This window comes from Grampus griseus (assembly GCF_964374135.1).
Source record: "Grampus griseus genome assembly, chromosome: 14".
NCBI lineage: Eukaryota > Metazoa > Chordata > Mammalia > Artiodactyla > Delphinidae > Grampus > Grampus griseus.
Genome location: NC_139008.1, coordinates 40,471,290 through 40,492,168, shown reverse-complemented (window position 1 = coordinate 40,492,168; position 20,879 = coordinate 40,471,290). Strand labels below are relative to the sequence as shown.

General features: G+C 47.9%; 1 protein-coding gene across 2 annotated transcripts in view; it reads left to right on the top strand.

Moving 5' to 3' along the window:
- The window catches only part of DZANK1 (double zinc ribbon and ankyrin repeat domains 1), a gene marked incomplete at its 3' end in the record, with an annotated part of 74,040 nt that extends 54,060 nt beyond the window's left edge, over positions 1–19,980 (top strand). Inside the window, exons 13-20 of one of the 2 annotated variants that reach the window (XM_082669841.1) lie at positions 5,281–5,384; positions 6,469–6,543; positions 8,260–8,356; positions 9,079–9,179; positions 10,750–10,830; positions 11,356–11,483; positions 19,372–19,446; positions 19,857–19,980. In XM_082669841.1, coding sequence (XP_082525967.1) covers positions 5,281–5,384; positions 6,469–6,543; positions 8,260–8,356; positions 9,079–9,179; positions 10,750–10,830; positions 11,356–11,483; positions 19,372–19,446; positions 19,857–19,980 — 785 coding nt within the window. The remainder of the gene's footprint in view (positions 1–5,280; positions 5,385–6,468; positions 6,544–8,259; positions 8,357–9,078; positions 9,180–10,749; positions 10,831–11,355; positions 11,484–19,371; positions 19,447–19,856) is intronic. The other variant, XM_082669842.1, reaches the window with a different exon arrangement.
- Between the last annotated feature and the right edge of the window lie 899 nt (positions 19,981–20,879).

Here is a 20,879-nt window from a genome sequence, read left to right as displayed (position 1 = left end):
CCGTACTCTGGGGGTGTAAATTGCTCTACAGGCTGATCCAATTACTTTTTTTTTTTTGGATGTGGGCAAATCTCACTTTAATTGCAAATGGCTTCACTTACAGCACATTCAATAATGAACAAACAGGAGAGCTGTGACTTTTGAACATACGGATATATAAAAGTCCCTTGAAATTCAGGTAGTCAAGATAAGGGCATTTCGCAAGGAAAGCACCTCTGCCACCTCCCATTTTTCTGAAGTCTGTTTTACACTCATTTTAAAAGATGACGAGGCATACTCAGAAATTCAAAGTAGTAGGATGTGCCTTGCAGGAAGAGAAGAAAACCTTTTTTTCAGATTGTTGGGTAAATACATATCAGCAATTCCACTTGACAAAAGCTGATGGATGTCCTCCCTGAGTCAGGCTAGGCTCTGAGTGGGGATGGGAAACTGTGAGAAAGGGAGAACCTGATACAACACAGTACCAATTGGTTCCCCTCTAACACACCGTGCCATGACCCCAGACGTGGGTGTACAAGAGCAGCCATCGGGGTGGTGACTGACTGTCCTCACTGCCGGCAATTGACAAAGGGTCTCTAACCCGTGGACAAAATCCTTGACCAGCAAACTCAAATTGTCACTGAATTTAAATCATAAAGGATCTAAGGAAATTCATGTTTTATTTATGTGTATATATGGACTCCTTACACGATTAACATTCCTTTTCTCCTAAGGGTTTGTTCTATAAACTGGAGTGGCCTAAGAAAAGCATTGTATAATTTTGATTTTATTTAACGCTTTCAAAAGAGAAAGGAGGGAATGGAGAGAAAAGTGTCACAAATTCTTCAACTCTGGGGCTCAGCACGTACAACAGACTCCTTGGACAAAAGGTTCATCTGGATTGTTGGGTAGTTTCAATGCTGAGGAAAGACTAGGGGAGCCCACCCCAACCCCACAGAAAGAATTCTACAGTTACTCTATCACGGTGCTCTAGCTAAAGCATAGGTTTCAAACTACAGAGAGTTTCAACTTAACATCTAAAATTTGAAATTGTAGCCTTTCAGCAACAAATAGGCACAGAGAGCTCATCTCAGAAGTAAAATTAAAGAACTACTGCTCTGATGTATGAAAGTCAAGACATCGCTCCCAGCTATGCCACACTTCCAGGCTTAGGCAGACACATAAGGTGGTGGCGGCTTCTTGGCGGCGCCATTCACGGTGGCATCATCGTACGGGGGTAACAGCACCGTAGTGTCTTTGCTGGTAACATAAACCAGGACAGCGGAGGAGTTCCTGCCATTGATGTATCGGTAGCAGTTCCAAACACAGCTAATCAAGTAACCCTTAAAAGTCAAGATGATGCTGATAACCAGAAGTAGCCTTGCACAGATCAGGATCATGAGAAGAGAAATTGCGATAGCAATGCACATGTTGGCATCATCCATGACCTCCAAGTCACCTCCGCGTTCAGAACTTGAAAAGCGATACTGATCTGGATCAGCCAGGGCGGGCGCTCAATAGAATCAGCAGGGCCACGGCATTGATGATCAGGTACCAGACGCCGAGCAGGATGGTGCCGGTGTGGACATGGCAGCACAGGCAGCAGCTGTTGGAGTTGAACCACGTCTAGGGCGCCACCATCTTCATCGCTCGGGCCGCCGGCGCAGTGGCGCGAGCGCGCGCCCAAGTTTGCAGGAGCTTCGGCCGCGTGGGTCTGGGCCCGCTGCACGGCTGCTGTCGGCTCCCTAATCCAATTAAGTTTGAGATTCTCTATAGGGATAGTTTTTGAGATCAGTGTTTGAGATATTTTTCGGACTTCAGGAGAGCTCTTCTTAGCTGTTTACTTCTGTGGTTCTCTTTGGTAAAGTGGCCAGCCCATGGTTTAACTGCTATCTCTAGGCTTCTTTTACTTGCTTTTTACCACATCATTCATTGTTATCCTTAGGCCTGAACTTCCTCACACTCTTGCCAAAGGAGTGGGTTCCTGTGGAGATTCGGAGCTCTCTGTCTTATCTTCCCTTGTGCAAAATATCTGAGCCAATGCTCTGGATCAGGGGGTGGGGACAATGGTGTGTTTCTCTTCAGCGGCTGGGCACTCAGTGAAGGAGGTGCAGCTGTCACCTCTGGTCTTCTTGACTTGCCTCTTCTGCTATGAGACCTCTGCTTTACAAATAAGCCAGTACAAGGATGACCTGGACCGCAGTATTCTCAGTGTACCAGACCCAAAGGGGAGCATCCATCCCATAAATGGTGGCTGGACAGAGGAGGGGGGCCCCCACTCCTGACTGCACTTGCCCAGAATTTGGTCTCTGCAGCAGGTAATTGGGGGTGGGATGAGAAACACTGAAATCCTGCTTCTTCTGGGAAGATTCCGTGGCTCTCCAGCTGGGAGCTGGGAGCTGGGAGCTGGGAGCTGGGAGCTGGGAGGAGAGGGAGCTGTGTGTTTATGGTTGAACCATGTGGAGTGAAGTTTTCATTGTGCTCAGCTGAGAGAGGGGAGGAGGGGGTGGGTCATGGTTCAAACACCACAGACTCTTGCTGTTCTGAGTTTTAGCACAGTTTCTTCTTCAGATGTTTCTGTATTTGCTCTATGTCTCTAGAACCATTTCCAGACCCTTTTTTTTTATTTTTATTTTTTGCTGTACACGGGCCTCTCACTGTTGTGGTCTCTCCCGTTGCGGAGCACAGGCTCCGGACGCGCAGGCCCAGCGGCCATGGCTCATGGGCCCAGCTGCTCCGCGGCATGTGGGATCTTCCCGGACCGGGGCACAAACCCACGTCCCCTGCATTGGCAGGCGGACCCTCAACCACTGGGCCACCAGGGAAGCCCCAGACACTTTAAATGTTTGTTTATTTTATGGTTCCACGGGGATGAGGTCCCCTGAGTTCCCTGGGCTGCAGAGCTGGGAGTCAGTCATTCCCAGCTCTTCTCTTGCCTCATGGATTTCCCAACTGGGAGTCAGGACCCAGTCTACTGTCTTCCAGGCATGAGTGTCCTGGTCGATCGTCTGCAGAGATGACCAGAATGACCTCTCCCACCCCTGTATGCTGTTTCCCTTCCTTTGGAATCTAGACTGGCCTTGCGAGTTGCTTTGATCAGCAGAAGTGGCAGAAGAGACACTACGACAGTTCCGGGCCTGGACCTAGGAGGGCTGGGAGCTTGCATTTACTCCCCAGGAAGTGAGTGCCGTGTAAAAAGGTCAGGACAGATCACTGAATGAGGACAGATGCCTCAGGGCCCAGCCAACAGCCACCACAAAGACTGCTGACGTTTGAGCGGGTGCAGGCGGCAGTCACGGGAAAAGAGAGGCCAGGCGACCCCCAGCTCTGTGCCATCTTAGCCGAGGCCTCAGCTACAGGGATGAGACCATCTCGGACCCCCAGCCTCAGCTGATGGCTCGGCTGATACCATGTGGGGCAGAGATGAGCCGTCCCTGCTGGGCGCTGACCACACTCCGGACCCACAGAAGTGTGAGGCCTCAGGTGGTTGACGTTTTAAACCACCAAGTTCTGGGGTGCTTTGCTTGGCACCAGCAGAAAATAGATATGGGACCTCAGTTCCCTATAGCAGAAGGCAGCCCCTGGAACCCCCTCTTTCATCCCGAGCTGGGAGGGAGCAGACCTCACCCCCCCCAAAAGAGGACTTACGGTCTTGCCAGGACCTTTTCCAAAAGACCCCCTCACCCCTCCCAGCCTTTCCATAAAGCCCTCCCTGTAGGCTTTTTTGAGAGTTGACATTTGATCTTGGAATTGTACGTCTGTTGTAGATTCTCAGTCAGATCTTCGTGTTTAGCATACTCCTGCCTGCGTATTTATTTATTTACCTGTATTTTCTCTGGGTCCACCTGTGAACTCCTCAAGGGCAAGAACTTTGTTCACTGCTGTATCCCCAGCCCTCAGACAGTGCATGGCACACAGGAGGTGCTCAGTGACTGTGGGGTGAATGTGCCTACATTGTGCCAAACCCTGTGCTGGGCTCGGTGCTCCCTCTGGGGTTATGTCAGCTACTGGCAGCCGACTCTCGTGATGCCCAGACCCCTCTGCCCTCCTGATTCCAGCACAGCGTGGTGGTTGGTTCTGCGCATCTTTGCTCGCGTCCCTCGTCAAACGTGCCACGGCATCTCTTTGCTTTGCTGCCTCAGAGCAGTAGAAGACTGCCGGTCCACAGGCGGGTGCAGTTCAGAAGTGCTGGAGCTCACACACGGGGCCGGGGGCGGAGAGTGAATGCCTCGGTCCTTCTGTCCGGTGCACAGACCTGGGGTGTGTTCTGCCTGGTTCCTCTTAGGTCCCAGCAGGACGGAGCCCCACTGCCCACGGCGTTGACCAGCTTTTAACAGATTCTTAATTGACTTCCCTTCCTGCCCTGTCCTGCTGTTTCTGCTCCATCATTGGTGCTTCCCAGGGTCACCTTCAAAAGGAACTACCTGTACTAAATATTCGTCTCAGGCTCTGCTGTCAGGGGTACCCAAACTAAGACACTGAGGTTCTCTTATTTGGTGTCACAATAACGTATGAGGTAAGAGGTATTAGTCCCATTTTGTAGGTGAGGAAAGTAAGGCTGAGTAAGATTTAGATGTCTGGATGACCTTGCAAAAGCCACCCAATTGCTCTCAGCTTTAGTGTCCTCACTGGTAAAATGATGAGGTGGGATCCGATGCAGGCTTTCATACTCAAGTGGCCACAGAGCAGAGCCAGGAAGTAAAGGCAGGCAGCCAGGCCTGCAAGGGCTGTGGCCGGCTGGAGCGCCCTGCCCCGTCCAAAGCGGGCAGCCACCCCTCGGCCCCAGGCAGCCAGGCCTGGCAGAAGGGCAGGCCCAGTGCTACTGTATCGCCCACCTGTGCACGAGAAACCAGACTCACGTGAAATCTCTCAAGCCTTAAATGGTGGCAATAAATTCGAATTATTTTAAACCCTGTGCAGACTGAAAGGGGCACAGGAAGCTTTCTGGAGTGATGGGAATGTTCTCCATATCGATGGGATGTATACCTTTCCAAAACTCAAAATAGGGGCACTTACCTTTAAAATAGGGGCACTTTATTAGTAAGTTGTTTCTCAATATGGTTAATTTTAAACGAATAAAAGAAAAAGACCCCAGATATGGCAATCAAAATACGTTCCTTTGGAATTCTATAATATTCATGGAACTTATTCTAGTGCACAGTCGAGGTTCAGAAAGCAAAAACCATCACAGAGTTTGGCAAAGAGAAATGAGCTCTCTGAAAATGCATGTTGCATGCTGACACTTTTCCTCCTTCACCCCAGAAGAATCATCCGTGTGTTTGGGTTTCTCTCCTTCTTTAGGATACTGGAGAAAACAGGTGGACCATATCTCCGCTCACCTCAGGTCTTATGCTCAGAACAACCCTGAATTCCGGGCCCTGATTGCAGAGCCCAGGATGGGAAAGGTGGGTGGCCTCTGAGCAGGACTTCCTCTCTGGAGCATAACATGGGATCAGGCTGAGGTTGCTCACACGGACTGTCCTGAAATTGCACTTTACTTGCCCTTTCTCTTTTTCCTGCCCCACCTTCCATGCCTCCTTGCCTTATTTGACATCCAGGAAAACTGGCTCAGAGAGATTTGGTGACCTGCCCAAGACTACACTCTGGGTCTCGGGGGATTCAGGATTTGAAGCAGGTCTGTCAGACCCCAGGGATACTGCTGTTATAAAGACACACATCTGTGAGAAGACCTTTTCCTCTGCCATGAGACTAAAAGAACCTTTCAAAGTTAGCCCATCCCCTCCTCTGCCACCAAGTTAGGCCAACACTGGAACTGTGTCATTGTCAAGTAGTGCTCAGTTTTCTTTGATAATCTATTTTGGTGGTTTATTAATTCCTTGGCCTAATCTAGGGGTCTCAAAACTGTGGCCTGTGGGGCAAATCTGGCCTGCCACCAGTTTTGTAAATCAAGTTTTATTGGGTCACAGCTACACTCATTCATTTACTTATTGTCTGTAGCTGCTTTTGCACTGCAATGGCAAGGACCATATGGCCCACAAAACCTAAATATTTACTATCTGATCCTTAAAGCATTTGCTGAGCCCCACTGATCTAAATTCCTCCCACTATTTACAGAGACAGCTGCTCATCTGAATACTTGGCCCTTGATTGCCAAGGCCTGGCCCTCCCAGGTTACTTTTTGCCAGGTGATGACTTGCAGCCATGTGGCTTCATTAAAGTGTGTCTCTTACAGAGAGTATCAATTTGGGTCTTGCTTTCTTAACCAATTTGGCAATCTCTGCTCTTTGATTGGAGTATTTAGTTCATTTATAATTAATGGAATTATAGAGAAGGCTGGATTTGTGTCTGCCATTTTGCCATTTGTGTCCTATTTCATCTAGTTTTTGTTTCTCTTTTCCTGCCTTCCTTTGTGTTAATTAAATATTTGATTAAATGTACAGCTTAGCATCTCAGAATTTCTTGGCTGTGGCTCCGGGCTTTGAGTCCCACACTCATGGTTGTGAATTCTCTCTAATACTTTTTTACAAGCTCGTCTCTGCTACCGTCCATGAGGATGGCTATGAAGTTAGCATCAGGCTGAATTATATTCAAGTCTCAAACAAGGTGAGTAAAACAGCTGGAAGTTATTCATTTCAAAATTGACTGACCTAGTAAATGGTAGCTTATGATTTATTGAAATGCTTCTGCATAATTCATAGAAAGGAAGAGTTCAGAATATTATGAAACTTAACTGGAGGCCAGCAATTTCATAGAATTAGATAAATAACTGAGCTAAACCTCAGAGAAGCCAGCTTTCAGGCACATAAAGATGTCATAAGAACAGAAAGGAATTATCACCCACCCTATTGGTCCTGTAGTTCTCAGGTTTATTTATACCCACTGAAGTCTGAGTATAGGCGAAAGACTGACAGAAATGTTTGCTGATACGTACTTTGACCTATTTGCCTATAAAAATAAGCCGTACTTTATGGCCATGTCTCCCTGGATCTTCCCTCTCATTTGGTAACTGGAACATTGCCATGGAGCCCATAAGTGTGTGACAAACATTAACTGATACAGGCAGCTTTAGTTTCATTGGACAAGAAGTCACAACATACAAAAGGATAATTAATGGATTGAGAAGAGAGTGAAGAAGGCAAGGAAAAGGAGGGGAACTCGGGCCTGGCCGTGACCTGGCAGGGTGCTAACGATGTCTCTAAAACTGGGACAGATAGCTGGGCCCTGCCTGACCCACAGGGAGGCTGGGAGTGTCCGGTGGGAAGATACACGTGAATGTGCTTTGTAACCAAGGAAAGCACTAAATGCTGTGTTTTCGGTTGTGTGGCTGCAGCAGAGCTTGGGCGAGGAGGTGCTTCAGGAGAATGGGACTGAGGGACGCAGAACACGGCGAGTCACACCACACAGTTGTCCCCACTTGAGGCTGGGGGGAGGGGCATAACCGCTAGGGCAGGTCAGCACCCACCTACTGAGGGCAGCTGGAGACGGGGGTCAGCTGTGAGCTGTTAGCAGCCAACGTGGCAGCTGGGATGGTACCTGACTGGTTAAGGGGAACTGGACAGACACAAGAGCACCTCCAATATGCTGTCCGTCGCGTAGAAGTCGGGGATGTGTCCCAGGTTCTGTGGGTGTTTTTTCTTAGCCTGCGTGTTCTGTGCTCAGGAAGTAGCAGGTGGCTCCTGATGGCAGGAGCAGGGTGCCACGCTGTGGAACCGGTCCAGGTGGATGCAGAATCCTGGGTCTGGCCTGTGTATCACCCATCCTCATTTTATAGACATCCATGTAACCTCATTTTGCTTTGACAACATCTCTTTGAGGCTGGTCATAATACTTCCGCTTTACGGGTGAGGAAACTGAGGCTCAGAGAAGTTAAGCAACTTGCTTCTTCCAAGGCCCCTAAGCTACTAAGTGACCAAACCAGGATACAGACTCTGCAGCCTGAGCCTCCCCGTCAGGCCACCCTAATCCCAAGACATGGAAGGGTTGTAAGCACAGAGGGACACAGTTGCGTATACATTCATTGTATAAAGGGGCTGGGGCAGCCACAGGGAAGGTGGGCTGGCAGGAACCTGTTTGGAGGCTGTTGCAATGATCTCGCTGTGAGAAGAGGGACCAGAATGAGGAGTTGCGTAAGAGACAGAATGGACAAAACATCACGGTGAGGTGAGGGAGGTGTCTGGAAGCATGGTCACGCTGCAGGCTTGACTGTATGGGTAGACAGGGCTGTCGTTAACAGAAAGAGGAGCAGGTGAGCAGGGAGACCATTCTGCTGGGACGCGGCAGCCTCATCTTTCATGGTGCTGGAATTTTTTCATTGGCCAGAACCTTTACCTGAACAAGGCGGTGAAGTTCAGCGACCACTTTCTGAGCAGTGTCACCGAGGGAGGGAACGGGCTTTTCGGCAGCGGGTCCAACCTGGGTGAGTTGTCCCCTTTCGGGGACTTTAACGCAGTTGACCAGTTCTATATGGATGTCATTACAGGAAAGTAAATCCTACACGTTCTCATCACGAGGAAAAATTTTTTTTTCTATTTCTTTCATTTTGTTTCTATATGAGATGATGATGTTCACTAAACTTCTTGCGGTCATCATTTCATGGTGTATGTAAGTCAAATCATTCTGCTGTGCCCCTGAAACTCATACAGTGCTGCTGTATGTCAGTTACATCTCAGTAAACCTGGAAGAAAAAGTAATAATTAAAAAAGAGAAACCTAAAGAACTGTTGACCAAAAACAACACAGTGACTTGGCGAGGATGGAGAGAACTGCTTAAGATTTGCCAGCCCAGCCAGGCCTCTTACTTTCACGTTCCACCCATGTTATTCCTCTGGCCACCCCAAAGTCAGGCCTGAGACCTTTGCAGTCTTTCACAGGAACTGGGGAGATAAATTGGGGCAGGGGGTGCTCTTTGGGGCCTGAGAACTGTAGCCCCTTTTATTCCCCTCCCTCCTCCCATCCTCTGGTTCTGGACCAAGAAGGACAGCCCCAGGAGTCCTTCGGGCCAGGTTTCATCAAATAGAAATTTCTATAAAAGCCTTTTCCTCCTTCCGACCTCTTGAGGGGGACATGGCAGGAGAGTGGCTCTTTACGTGATGGGAGTGGCGGCGGGCTTCACTTTGGTCCTCGACTCCTGTCATTCCAGTGAGTGACTACAGCCAGAGCACCCCAGACACCACGGAGAAGGTCACAAGGACCAAGAATTTCAAGACCAAAACGTTTCAAGAGAAGCAGCAGCAGCTTACGGTATGTGTTCTCCTTGATCCTTAGAGCTGTCTTCTTCAGCCTGTGCATCTAATGTTTTATTTTGAGATTGTTTAAATGGAAGAATACTTTTTCATTTTCTGTTCCCTTTTTTATAGCAGTGTGTTTTTACTTTATGGAGGCAAAACCTTTAAAATCTCTCAAGATTATTCACTGGAATTATTTTAAAGTTCTCCTCAGTCTCCTGAATCACCTGTTTCCTCTGGGGTCAGTTCTATCTGCTCATCTTTCTCTTTCTTGATTTTGGTTTGTCTCGAACATGTGATGATCCTTGGTTGCTAGGTCATGTTGATAAACGAAGGGCTAGTTTGATTAGCATGAGTGCCCAGCTGGGTCTGTGGGCCTGAGGTCTCTGTGGGTGGAGGAGGGTCCTCGAAGTTGCCAGCATGGGAAGGCCTTTCCTCTGCTGGTGAGCACGGTAGTGGGAGTGCCGTGGTGGTTTCCACTCCTTCCTGGCTCTCCAAACCCGTGCCACGTCTGGGCTCTGCCCTTCGCCCTTCCCAGGCCCAGTGCTCCCAGGAGAAGCCTCTGTTAGGCCAATTGTGAACTGTATGGAAAATAGTATCAGGGTTTAAGCAGGGAGAACGGAGAGGATGCCAGCCATCCCTGTGATTCATGGTAAAGCCCTTTAATAACACGCTGTGGATTCAGCCACACCCAACGCCCGCCCTCCTGCTGGGCTCCCTGGAGAGAACACACTCACGTTTCTGGGGTCTGCAGCTGGTTTTCCTCTTGGCTTTGATTTCCCTGTCAGTCTGATTCCATCTGCTTTCAATCTTTGGGATTCTTCATTTCTGATCCATGCATGGTACCTTTTCCCGGTTTCCCTCAGCTGTTAGAGTTTTGTTCTTCACAATTATGGAGCATGAATAGTTTTAACGGGAGCTTTGGAGAGACAGTGGGTGCCCTTGCTCACCCACCACCTTGCCCGCCGGTCGGCCGTCTTCGGCTGTGGCAGCGAGCTGGAGGTGGACACAGGGTCAGTTCCCCCCTCCAGCCCCACCACTTCAGTCACGCGGGGCCCCGGGGCCTCCCGGCAGGCACACGGGCACCCAGCCGGGGCGGGGGCAGGGGGGCGGCGGTTCTCCGCAGGCAGGTGGTCACACTCGGGCTGATTTTGAACACCTTATAAAGCATGCAGCGTAAACTTTAGGATTCACCTGGTTGCTTTTCCTCGAAATATTCATAATAAAACTGGTGTGTGGTTTCTGGGGTTTTACGAGGTTTCTCATTGCATCTCTGCCCTTAATAACACGAAAAAATGTCAGTGTGGTGTCCTTCCCCCAGGCAAGGCCTCAGAGACTGGCTAGATTTACATTAGATGTGTTTATCTGTGCTGCTGGCCGTTGAAGACCACATACACATACACGCACACCCCACACACACATCACACACACACATACACGCTCGTGCTCACACTCACCTGTCCCTGGGACTCAGAACTTACCCAGGAGAGGAAACATTTGCCCTGAGGGTTGAGCCTGGACAAGTGGGGCGTGACAGTAAGAAGATTTTGCGGCCATGCAAACGACCACCTTCTGTGATCCTGCAGCCTGAAAGCAGGCTTCTGCTGAAGGAAGTCGGACCAGCAGGGGAAGGAAGAGTGTCTGTGATGGAGCAGCTATGCGATGAAGTAAGTGCAGCCCAAGAACACGCCTCCCTGAGGCTCTCAGCCAGGCCTGCCACCCCGTCTCTCTCAGATGGAAGTTTTGTTCGATATTGTGATAATCACAGTGCCGCTTAACTTAAAACCGTCTGGAAGTGGGCTAAACGGCTAGTCAAAAACTTTACGTTAAGTGTTACCTGTTGCTAATTTTTATAGCAAAGAAAATAGGCAGAAAAGTGCACAGGAGCCCAAATAAAGTGCAGGAAGGTGGACAGAATCCCTGGTCTGTGACCCAGTGTGACCATGATGTTTCCTAAAGAAGCAAGGTTGTCCATCCAGGTGGCTGGCCTCCCCCTGGGGGAGCAGAAACACAAGTTTTATCGCGCACATGACTTGGCAGCTCTGTCCTTATAGGTTGGGTCTTGGGGTTCCTGCCTCTTTTGAGTTAAAGCAGTTTAGTTCCATCAAGGGTTTGTTATACTTACTAGGATGGCGAGCGGGTGCCGTTGAGCTTAGGCCTTGTGCAAGTTTGTCCTTTTCTACACGCGGCAGGGAGCAGATCCCAACTGCGGTGACAGCGAAGACCAGACCGTTCTGAGCCCGGCGGTCACGAGCACGCACCATGAAGCGATCCCGGTTCTCGTGCAGAGGGGAGCGGACGTGGACCAGCAGTGGGGCCCGTAGGTGAAACTCGAGGAAGGGCGAGTTGGGGGTGAGGTCGCAGCCAGCTGCTACTTGGGGGGGCTCCTCCGAGCAGTCAGTTTGCAGGCCCTGTTCAACTTGAACCACTTAGGAACCATTTCAACCCGTTCTGGCCTTAATGGGAGACTTAACTGCTTCTGTTTTCCAAATCTGGGTAAAACAAAGATGTTTTGTTTTGTTGCGGTTCGCAGCCCTCTCACTGCTGTGGCCTCTCCCGTTGCGGAGCACAGGCTCCGGACGCGCAGGCTCAGCAGCCATGGCTCACGGGCCCAGCCGCTCCACGGCATGTGGGATCCTCCCGGACCAGGGCACGAACCCGTGTCCCCTGCATTGGCAGGCAGACTCTCAACCACTGCACCACCAGGGAAGCCGAAAACAAAGGTTTTTAAACGGACTACTGGATTGTCTAACTTTTAGTAGCTTTGATAAATGATGATCCATTTTGTTAACTCATTTACATTTGTGGGCCTGCAAATCCTTAGCCGTTGGGTGTTAAGCAGTGTTTTCATCATGATTTTCATCGTGATGGGAAATGTACCCATGAAGTTAGTGCCGAAAGAAAACCTTATCTGCTCGTCCGTGGATGCGAACAGCCCCGGGGAGAGGCGGTGCATGTGGGTTCACCACTTCGTCTCCTGTTTCCACAGCTGGGAAGCGGGATGACGAGATCCCCAGCCACGTGGGATGGTTTTGTTCCTTTCCCACCCTTGACCCCACCCGGCCTTGTGAGTCCACTGTTCTCTTGCAAATTACTCTGGGGACCTGGGGTGGACAGTGTTTTGAGTCCACATCCTCGCTGTTAACTGCTTACATCCCGCTGACCAAGCTGTTGAACTGGAAGTCATCTGGGGGAATCGCAGGTCAACCACTCTGCTGCCCGCACTGTTACTGAGGCAGCTGGGGGCCCCGGTCTGTGAATCGTGCTGCCGAGGATGGCGAGGAGCACAGGGGACAAAAGTTAAATAGCTTTGCTTCTGTTCTCCTCTGTTTCAAAATTTCCTGTAGCGTTTTTACTCAAAATATCTCTCTCTTAATTTTTCTATGTGCAGTTTTTAAAGTTTCTGCCCAGTAGGACTCCTGTGTCAGTAGACACGACCCCCTTTTTATCAGTAGTTTAATTTTATAGCAGAGTGTTTGGCCTGTGGGTGTACACACTTGATGGCTGGAATTTACTTTCTCAAGTTCTCTTGGGGTTCACAGGCGTCATACCTTGTCAGCTTCGTCATTTACATTCCCACACTTATCATTATCAGTAGGAATAATGACACCTTGTTTTGTGTGAAGGTATACTTTATGTTTGGATAATTCAGATAAGGATTTTTTATAGCATTTACATATAATGTTTGTGGTTGATACAAAAATCGCTTGAGCACATTCTGAGTTGTTGCTTGAGTGTGATGAGTCCTGGCTTTATGAAGAGTCCAGCTAACAGGATGAACCTAACTCTGGACGTGGAACAGGCAACCTGTCTCTTTTTGGTGTTCCTCAGTTCCCATTGTTGCTTCATTGCCATTCTGTAAACTGACATCTATCCACATGTGATCTCCTTGCGTTTCTGCTAAGTCTAACGCCGTGGTTATATGGTCTAGCTGAATGGTGTGTAATAGCCCTTTGTCGCTCCCCCTGCATTGTCATGGTTACTGTTAGCAGAACACAGCTCACGTGGGGTCAGGGAGGGGCGGGTTCAGAAAGCAGGTGTTTCCACTGAGAACCGATTCTGCTGAGTGTGGCTTATATTTGTTAGTTCACAGTGTTTGGGCCTGGGTCCACCCGGCCTCTGCCCCACAGCTGGACCTCTGTAGACCCAGGAACATGACCTCAAGGCTCCACTGTCTACAGCTCTTCAGGCACAAGCCATCTGGCGATCTGACTTTCCTGTAAAAGAGGCTCCGTGACTTGTCCTTTGCAAACAAGGATTAACATTCTCTTCTCACCCTGAGCCTGTTTAGCTAATGGTGAGAGGCAGCCCAGGTGGTCTCCATACAGGTAACTTCTGTCCAGCAGCTTGGCCGGTAGCAGAAAGCCCTTCCCTAGGGTTTCTGGTTCCCATGTTTGTGTCTTTCTTACCAGAATAAACTCATACTCAGCAGAAAGGGGATGGCTGAGGAGAAATACACATCTTCCACCAAAGCTGACACCTCTTACCAGCAGACTTCAGAAACACGGATTCAAAAAGTCTTGTGAGGAGAGGGACACAGAGAGATGCTGTTTGCTTTTGGACAGTAGCTGCCCTTCTTCACTGGCAGTTTCAAATATCGAGCCTCTGAGCTCTACCCCAGCAGGCAAGTGAGGAAAATGCAGCCATCAGTTTACTTAGAGGTTCACCTGTGGAGTTTTATTCTAGGTAATTCAGGATTTACAAAGAGAGAGTGTACCTTAATTCACCGTGATACTTAGATTGGAGTAAACAGTCTGAGTTGCTTGTGCATTAGTAGAAAAGTGTCTTTATGATACAAATTCACAGAGCACCACAGTGTACTTGCTGTGCCAACCGCGTTCTGGAATGTCTGCCGTGACAATGACAAGCTCCTCGGAGGAGGAGACTCACAGCATGGGGTTCTGATGGCAGGACGCGCTCCGTCTCGTGCCCTCGCCGTGTTGCAGTTAACTTGTTTGGGGAGCTAGGTACACAGCTAAGAGTTGGCAGAGTCATGATTCATCATCTTCCAAAACCAAACTGTGGTTACGCAGGAAACCACCAACCCAGAAAATCTAGCCATCAGAGATCCCCGCCCCCAGCCCCATTATTGAGTAAATAGAACACTGCACTCTGCTCTCAGCCTGGGGAGAGTTGTGAAGACAGAAGGTCTTGAGTCCACCTAGGAGATGCCGCAACCCTGTGAATATATCTGAGTTCAAATGGTAAATGCGTGATGAAGCCCCAGGAACTTGAGGGGGTGAAGTGACAGTGAAGCCTTATTTATGCCACTGGGGAGGCAGGAAAGATGAAAGCTGAGGAGGAGATTGGTGTCTGGTGTGACTGAGACCTCCGTGGTCAGACCCCCGTAGCACACTGTGTACCCCTCCACCCTGAATTTACAGCCAGGTGCTCTGAGCTGTCCGAGAGAGGAACAAGCACTGTGTCACAGGTGACCAGGTGGCCCTGGCACATCTGGGGGCACCAGGCTGGCACTCACACACGTGCTGAGTAGATGAACAAATAATTCAAGTGACTTAGAGCCCAGGAGAGGTCATCTGAAAGACCTCGTGAGAAATGTACACTCTGAATGTGACCACTGGGAATTGTGCTAAAGGAGGGGAGAGTAGAGTCTTCTGTGGTGACAGGGGACAGTTTGGGGGCAGGAGAGAGCAAAATGTGGAGAAAATGAACACATTCCTCTTGCTAGGTCTTCTCATCTGTAAAATGGGGATAATCGGACTCGGGTCATAGAGTTAGCGGAGGATGAAATGAGATCGTTTGTAGTGCCCGGAGCCTGATGCGTGGACTTTAATGGTGGCAGTCGTGAAGCTGCGATTATGAAAAAAGAGGATTATCAGGATTTGAGTGGAAAGTGTCCACTGCGCAATGATTGACACAGGATATGGGGATGGGTGAGTTGGCTCTGGGAGAAGAGCCACGTGGGGCTTAGATAACAGAAGCCCTGGGTGAAAGGTGTTACAACTGGATTTAAGTTCTAAGTTCTATTTCTGTTAACAGATGTCACCAAGCCTTCCCAAGTCCAAGTTTTCACATTAAGGAAAGGGCATGTGTATTTTTTTAATGCACCAAACTAAGAAGATGAACTTGATAAATGCTTCTCATACTTTAATGTGTATGTAAGTCAGCCAAGGATCTTGTGAAAATGCACATTTGGTAGGTCTGGGTGGGGCCGGGCCTGAGATCCAGCATCTCTAGCAAGCTCTCAGGAGATGCCAGTGGTCCAGGTGCCACAGTCTGAGGAGCGAGGGTCCAGAAACCGTTCATACAAACACTGAGACGTTAAGAATCATCCCAGCATGGTCCATGGTAAGGAGTGACCTCACAGTGCTGTTGGACACGGGACTGTCCCCCGTGCCTGACCACTCAGTTATGTTGATCTGATCAAACTAATAACAATAATGTCACCACCAACAACAACAATATGAAGGGTGATCCCCAAATCTTAGTTGCTTGCAGGAACTGTTTGTATCAAACCAAAGGCAGGTCTTTGGAAAGTCATGGAAATTCTGTCATAAGGCACGTGGCCTTGCCGCTTTCACTTACTGCCTCTGGAGAAATATGAGGAGAAACTAACCAATCATACCACTCAGATTTAGTTGGCACCAGGAGCCTTGGCCAAATAAGTTAGCTGAAATTACATGAATGATAAGATCTAAACTTAGACAAGGTCTAAGACCATTAGGGTGTTTGGACACTTAGAGTTCTGCAGCAACACAAAACCGGTGAAAGTGCTAAGTTTCTCATTTACTTTGGAAAGTGGAAAGCTTTCTCATTACCTGGTCAGTTCGGATTCTGGAGCCCGAATCAGGCAGAGGATTACCCTCCCACAGGTGGATGCAGAGTTCTTAGTTATGTTTTCCTGCAATTCACATGGGTTTCAATCTTGGAGGCAATACTCCTTCCCTAAATTTGTTTGTCTATTCATTCTTTTCATTGATGTGTTCATTTTACTAGTGGTTTGTGAGCACCTACTGTGTGCTGGTCAGCATTCTAGGTGATGGAGATGCAGCAGTGATGAAGACATCACTTCCCTTCCCTCATGGGACTTACAGTTTAGTGGAGGAGACAGGCAATAAACAAGTAAACAAATGAATGAGTAATTTCAGAGCATGATAAGTGCTACAAAGAAAATAAAGCCAGGTTAGAGAATCGAGTGTGGTGTGGTCAGGAAAGGCCCCCACCCCCATCCCCCAGGACCAGAGACTCCCAGAATTAGTCTGGGACAGACTTGATTTAGGTACAGAGCAGTATGGGGAGGTTTAGTCACCAGTTTCGTTATTCATTTCTGGCCTAGTCGTACTGATGTCGCCTTATTTATGACTAGTCTGGCAGAAAGATTTCTTAAATTGTGTATGTTTTTTGAAACTATTCATACGCACCAAATCCCTTTTTAATTGTATCGAAGTAAGACGTGGACATGATTGAAAAATCAAATCTTGTGGAAGGGCCTGGCGGTCCTCTGCCGCCCTCACCTCTTCACCCCCAGTCCTCGTCTCCAAGGACAACTACATGTAAATGTCTTAAAGTTCTCCCGAGAGTCACCTATATCTCTGTCACTGAACAATGCACTTAAACCGACCACTCGTGATTTAGCTTAGACAGTAGCTGCTGATTCTTGCTGTCATAGGGGATGACTTTGCTTGCTGACCAGACCTTCATGTTTTGATCGTTCTCTTCCGGTTTTTGTTCTTTATTAATTACTGTTAAAATATAAATGATATGCCTAAACTCCTGTATTTCAATCATCATCTTTCAGTGATGTCAGTGGTGTCTCTTGATTCACCTGGATGTAAGTGCTTATAAATGTATATTAGTGCTCTCTACCTTAACCTCTACCTTTCCTTCCCCTTCCATCTCACAACTTCTATTAGTATATGCTTACTTTTTACAACACTAATCACAGCTATATTTACTTGTGTTAACACAATGAAGACATCCATTCTTCATCCATAGGTTGATTGCAATAGTTGAAAAGCATGAAGGGCAATTGCATTATAATAGCTACATAAATATTGTTCATTGGTATACTCTGATTACATTTTCTTGTTTGTAGGTTCAAGAAAACAACACTTAGGCCACTCAAAGTAAAATTTTCTTACCAGAAATTCAAGTAGATTCTCCTTACACACCATAAATTATTCAAAATCAGGTCACATTTCATTTCCTTTCATAAACCATGAACAACTTGTGTGTTTTTGTGTGTGACTTTGATTTTCCTGGACTTTCTGATTGCCTTTGTTTTTTTCTGGTTTGAAAAAGAACATGCCTTCACCACATCCATAATCTCACCTGGTTTCTTACTTTTTCAGTGCTTTTTTTCTTAGAGACTTTCCTCTTGCAGTATACTTCCTACTCGGATTTTGCCTGACAGCCCTCTGGCCCTGCTGCACAGTGGTCATCATGGGATTTCTCTTCACTGGAATCCACCTATAGTTATTGTTCACATTTTCCTCTTTCTTGGTTTTGACCCTTGTCAGGCTAGAGTGTGGCCTTAGGTAACTTCTTCAGAAAGGGTATGTAGAAAAAAACTTTTGAGACCTTGAATATCAAAAATGACTTTCTTTTCTCTTCACTCTTGACTACTAATACCTTGATATTAATTTCTGTGTTCAAAATAAGCAAGCCTTGCTCTCATGAGTTCTAGCACCCAGCATAGCCCATGAAAATGCTACAGCAAATTCTTATTCATTTCTGACCTGTTTGTTCCTTCTGGAAGCATGTATTCCTGATGTTCTGAAATTTCATAGGGGTATTTTTTTGATGTGCTGTTGTTCATTCATCCACTTGGCCCTTTCAGTCTGAAAAGTCACGTATTTCTTCAGCTCAGGGAAATTTTATCTCTTTGGTATTTTCTCCCCTCCATTTTTTTCGATTCTCTCTTTCTAGAATTCCTATTAGTTAGGTGGTGGACCACTCAAATTGACCCCCTCTGTCTGTCTTTTTAATTTTTTCCCCCATATTTTTCATTTCCCTTTTTCTCTCTGTTTTAAGAGATTTTCTTGACCCTCCTGCTGAATACTTTTTCTTTCAACAGTCATATTTTTACTTTCTAAGAGCTCCTTTTTGTTCTGACTGTTTCTTCTTCATAGCCTTCTGTTTTTGTCTGATATTGTCTTCAGTCATTTTTAATTTCTTACATTTGTATTTGATTTTTCTTTGATGCTGCAGATTTTTCTCAGATGTGTGTGACCCTTTGTCATCCGTCCATGTTTGAGAATGCAGAATGGGCTAGATGAGTGGGAATTCTGTGTGTATGACAGGAGCTTATCATCTGGGGTGGGGGTGGGGTGGGTTGTGGGTGTATGAAGCTGCTCTCAGGCTGGGACAAGTGGAAAGCTTCCCTCTGGGCATGGAGGTGGCCAGAGGCTCTGTTTATCTCTTTCAGGCAAGAGGCCACCATCCTGTTTCTCTATTGGGATAAATGTATGGCAGCAGGTACATCTGCAGGTGCAGGGGACAGGGTGGGGGTGTCGAGGGAAAGATCAGGGCCAGGAGAATGCAGACCTCCAGATGCTCATCTCATCTCTGTCTTCAGCCACGACTCCTGCCTCCATCACTCCTGCCACCTCTGGGCAGGAGCCTTTCATGAACTCCAGAATGCAGGTAGCACCCCATCCTCCACTGCAGCATCCACTGCTCACTCACTGGGCCAGAGCTGACCAGGCAAGGTAGAGACAGTCTGGCAGATCGCAAAATATGCTGTCTGACCTCTCGGGCCTGCCCTCTGGGTTCTAAGATGGGTGTTTATTTTCATATCACACAAGCCAAACTCACTGAAGCCAAGGTCATTGTCCCTACACAAGGATAGGAGCCATAGTCCTGAGAGGTTATTGTCATACAGACAGTGCCCAAAGGGCCAAGCCTAGGGTGAGACCGTGTCTAATGCGTTCCATGAACTCTTGGAGGAAATATACTAACATAGTATTTATTAGCATTTGCTAAATTGACTACAAACCATATCCTTGTGGGGTTTCTCACTTTAAAAAATGAATATGTGTATAGCTTTTCACTTTCTATCTGATATGAAAGCTTACCCTCCAAATCCTCCAAGAAAAGGAGCAGAGAGGGCAGAGTCAAGAGATTTTCCTGGGTTAGTTAAATAGGTCATGGGTGAAACCAAGGCCCCTTTGGTCACCTGCTCCTTCTCCAGTTTCTCGAGGATGCGAACCAAGGATTTAGCCAGGGATTTTTTCCCATCCAAACAGACTCCAAAATACAGCTCTTCATGGAGCAGCTGTGCTGGGCCTGGCAGGAAGGGAGTGCATTGCTGCCTTACTGGGGTATGTTCCTTGGCCTCCGAGGGACACTGATGGCCACAGTGATCCCCCTGTTGGCCTGTGAGGATTTCAGAGGGTCCTGGTTCCTGAACAGCTGACCCAGTAATGGAGCCACAATCCCCCCATGGTTCCCAGGGCACTAAGGGCTTTTAAAAGCACGATGAAAACGTTTCCCCCTTAAACCCACTTGGTTGTGGGTCGTTGATGCAACGGGAACCCACGGCCGGGATTGGCACTGGACGTGTGAGATCACAGCGCCCCTCAGGTCTCAGGGTAGAGCTGCCCTTGAGGGCTGGTCACGGTGGCCTCTTGGGGGAAGTTTGGGACGGGGGCCAGGAGCTCCCAGACTGGCCTCCAAGGCAGGGAAGGTTCGGAGACCTGAGTCCGTCCGCTCACCCCCATTTCCTTCGCAGATGCAACGCAAGCGTTCAGAAGAAGAACACGAGAGAGCAGACGGCGTATGACCTGGCCCTGGAAACTGGGGATGACCCCGTCATATCGCTCTTTGCTGCTAAGCTCAGCCTGGATGACCGTTAGCCCTGAGGGCCCCGCAGGCTTCCTTTAAAGAAACCATCCGGCTCTGGCTGTGCTTTGTTCTCTTCCTTCTGAAATGCGTATTTGAGGTTTGAAAACTGAGCTCGAGAGGCACTCATAAGCTTTTCAAAGTTATGTGACAGTATAAGCCCCCAACACCCCATGAGTGTTTCCCCAAATGCCCTGGAGACTGATGAATGTAGTGTATGCTCTCAGTGGTGCATTGCTGCTTGTCTTAGAATTTGCTCTTTAATTTTATTTCTCAGTAGATAACATTACACACGGTTCTAAGCCAAAAGGTATAAAATGTTGTGAAGTCTCCCTCTCGTCCCTGCCCCACAACCACCCACGTCCCCTCCACAGAGGCCACCAGTGACATCCGTGTCCGTCGTGTCTTTCCAGAAGTAGTGTAGGATTATATAAGCAAAGGTATGTAGTGTGTGTACGTGTTCACACAGAGGACACGTAAAATATAAGTAGAGGTAACACATATATTCTGTCCCCTTGTCTAAGACAAATGGGGGAAGCCACGTACTGTTCTGCATGTCGTTTGCTTAATATATCTAGTAAGTGGTTCCAAATTAGTGCATAAAGATTGAGCTTAGTAGAATTTTTCCTTATTAAGCTAAACTCATCAATATTCCTGTTGTTATGGCTTGTTTTTTGGTTGACACGTAAGCTTCGAATAAACCAATTGCAGGAATGTGTAATTTTGACTCATTTCTTTTTTTCAGGTCGTCATTTCAATCTTTGGGTGCTAATGCTGCAGTAGGAGTCCCTAAATTGTTTCTGTTAACATTTGTAAACAGGATATTTGTTAATTTAGAATAATTAACTCACGACAATAAGTAATAGACTCTGCTGGCATCACTGCCTACACTTTATTTCCCCAGGGTGGGTGA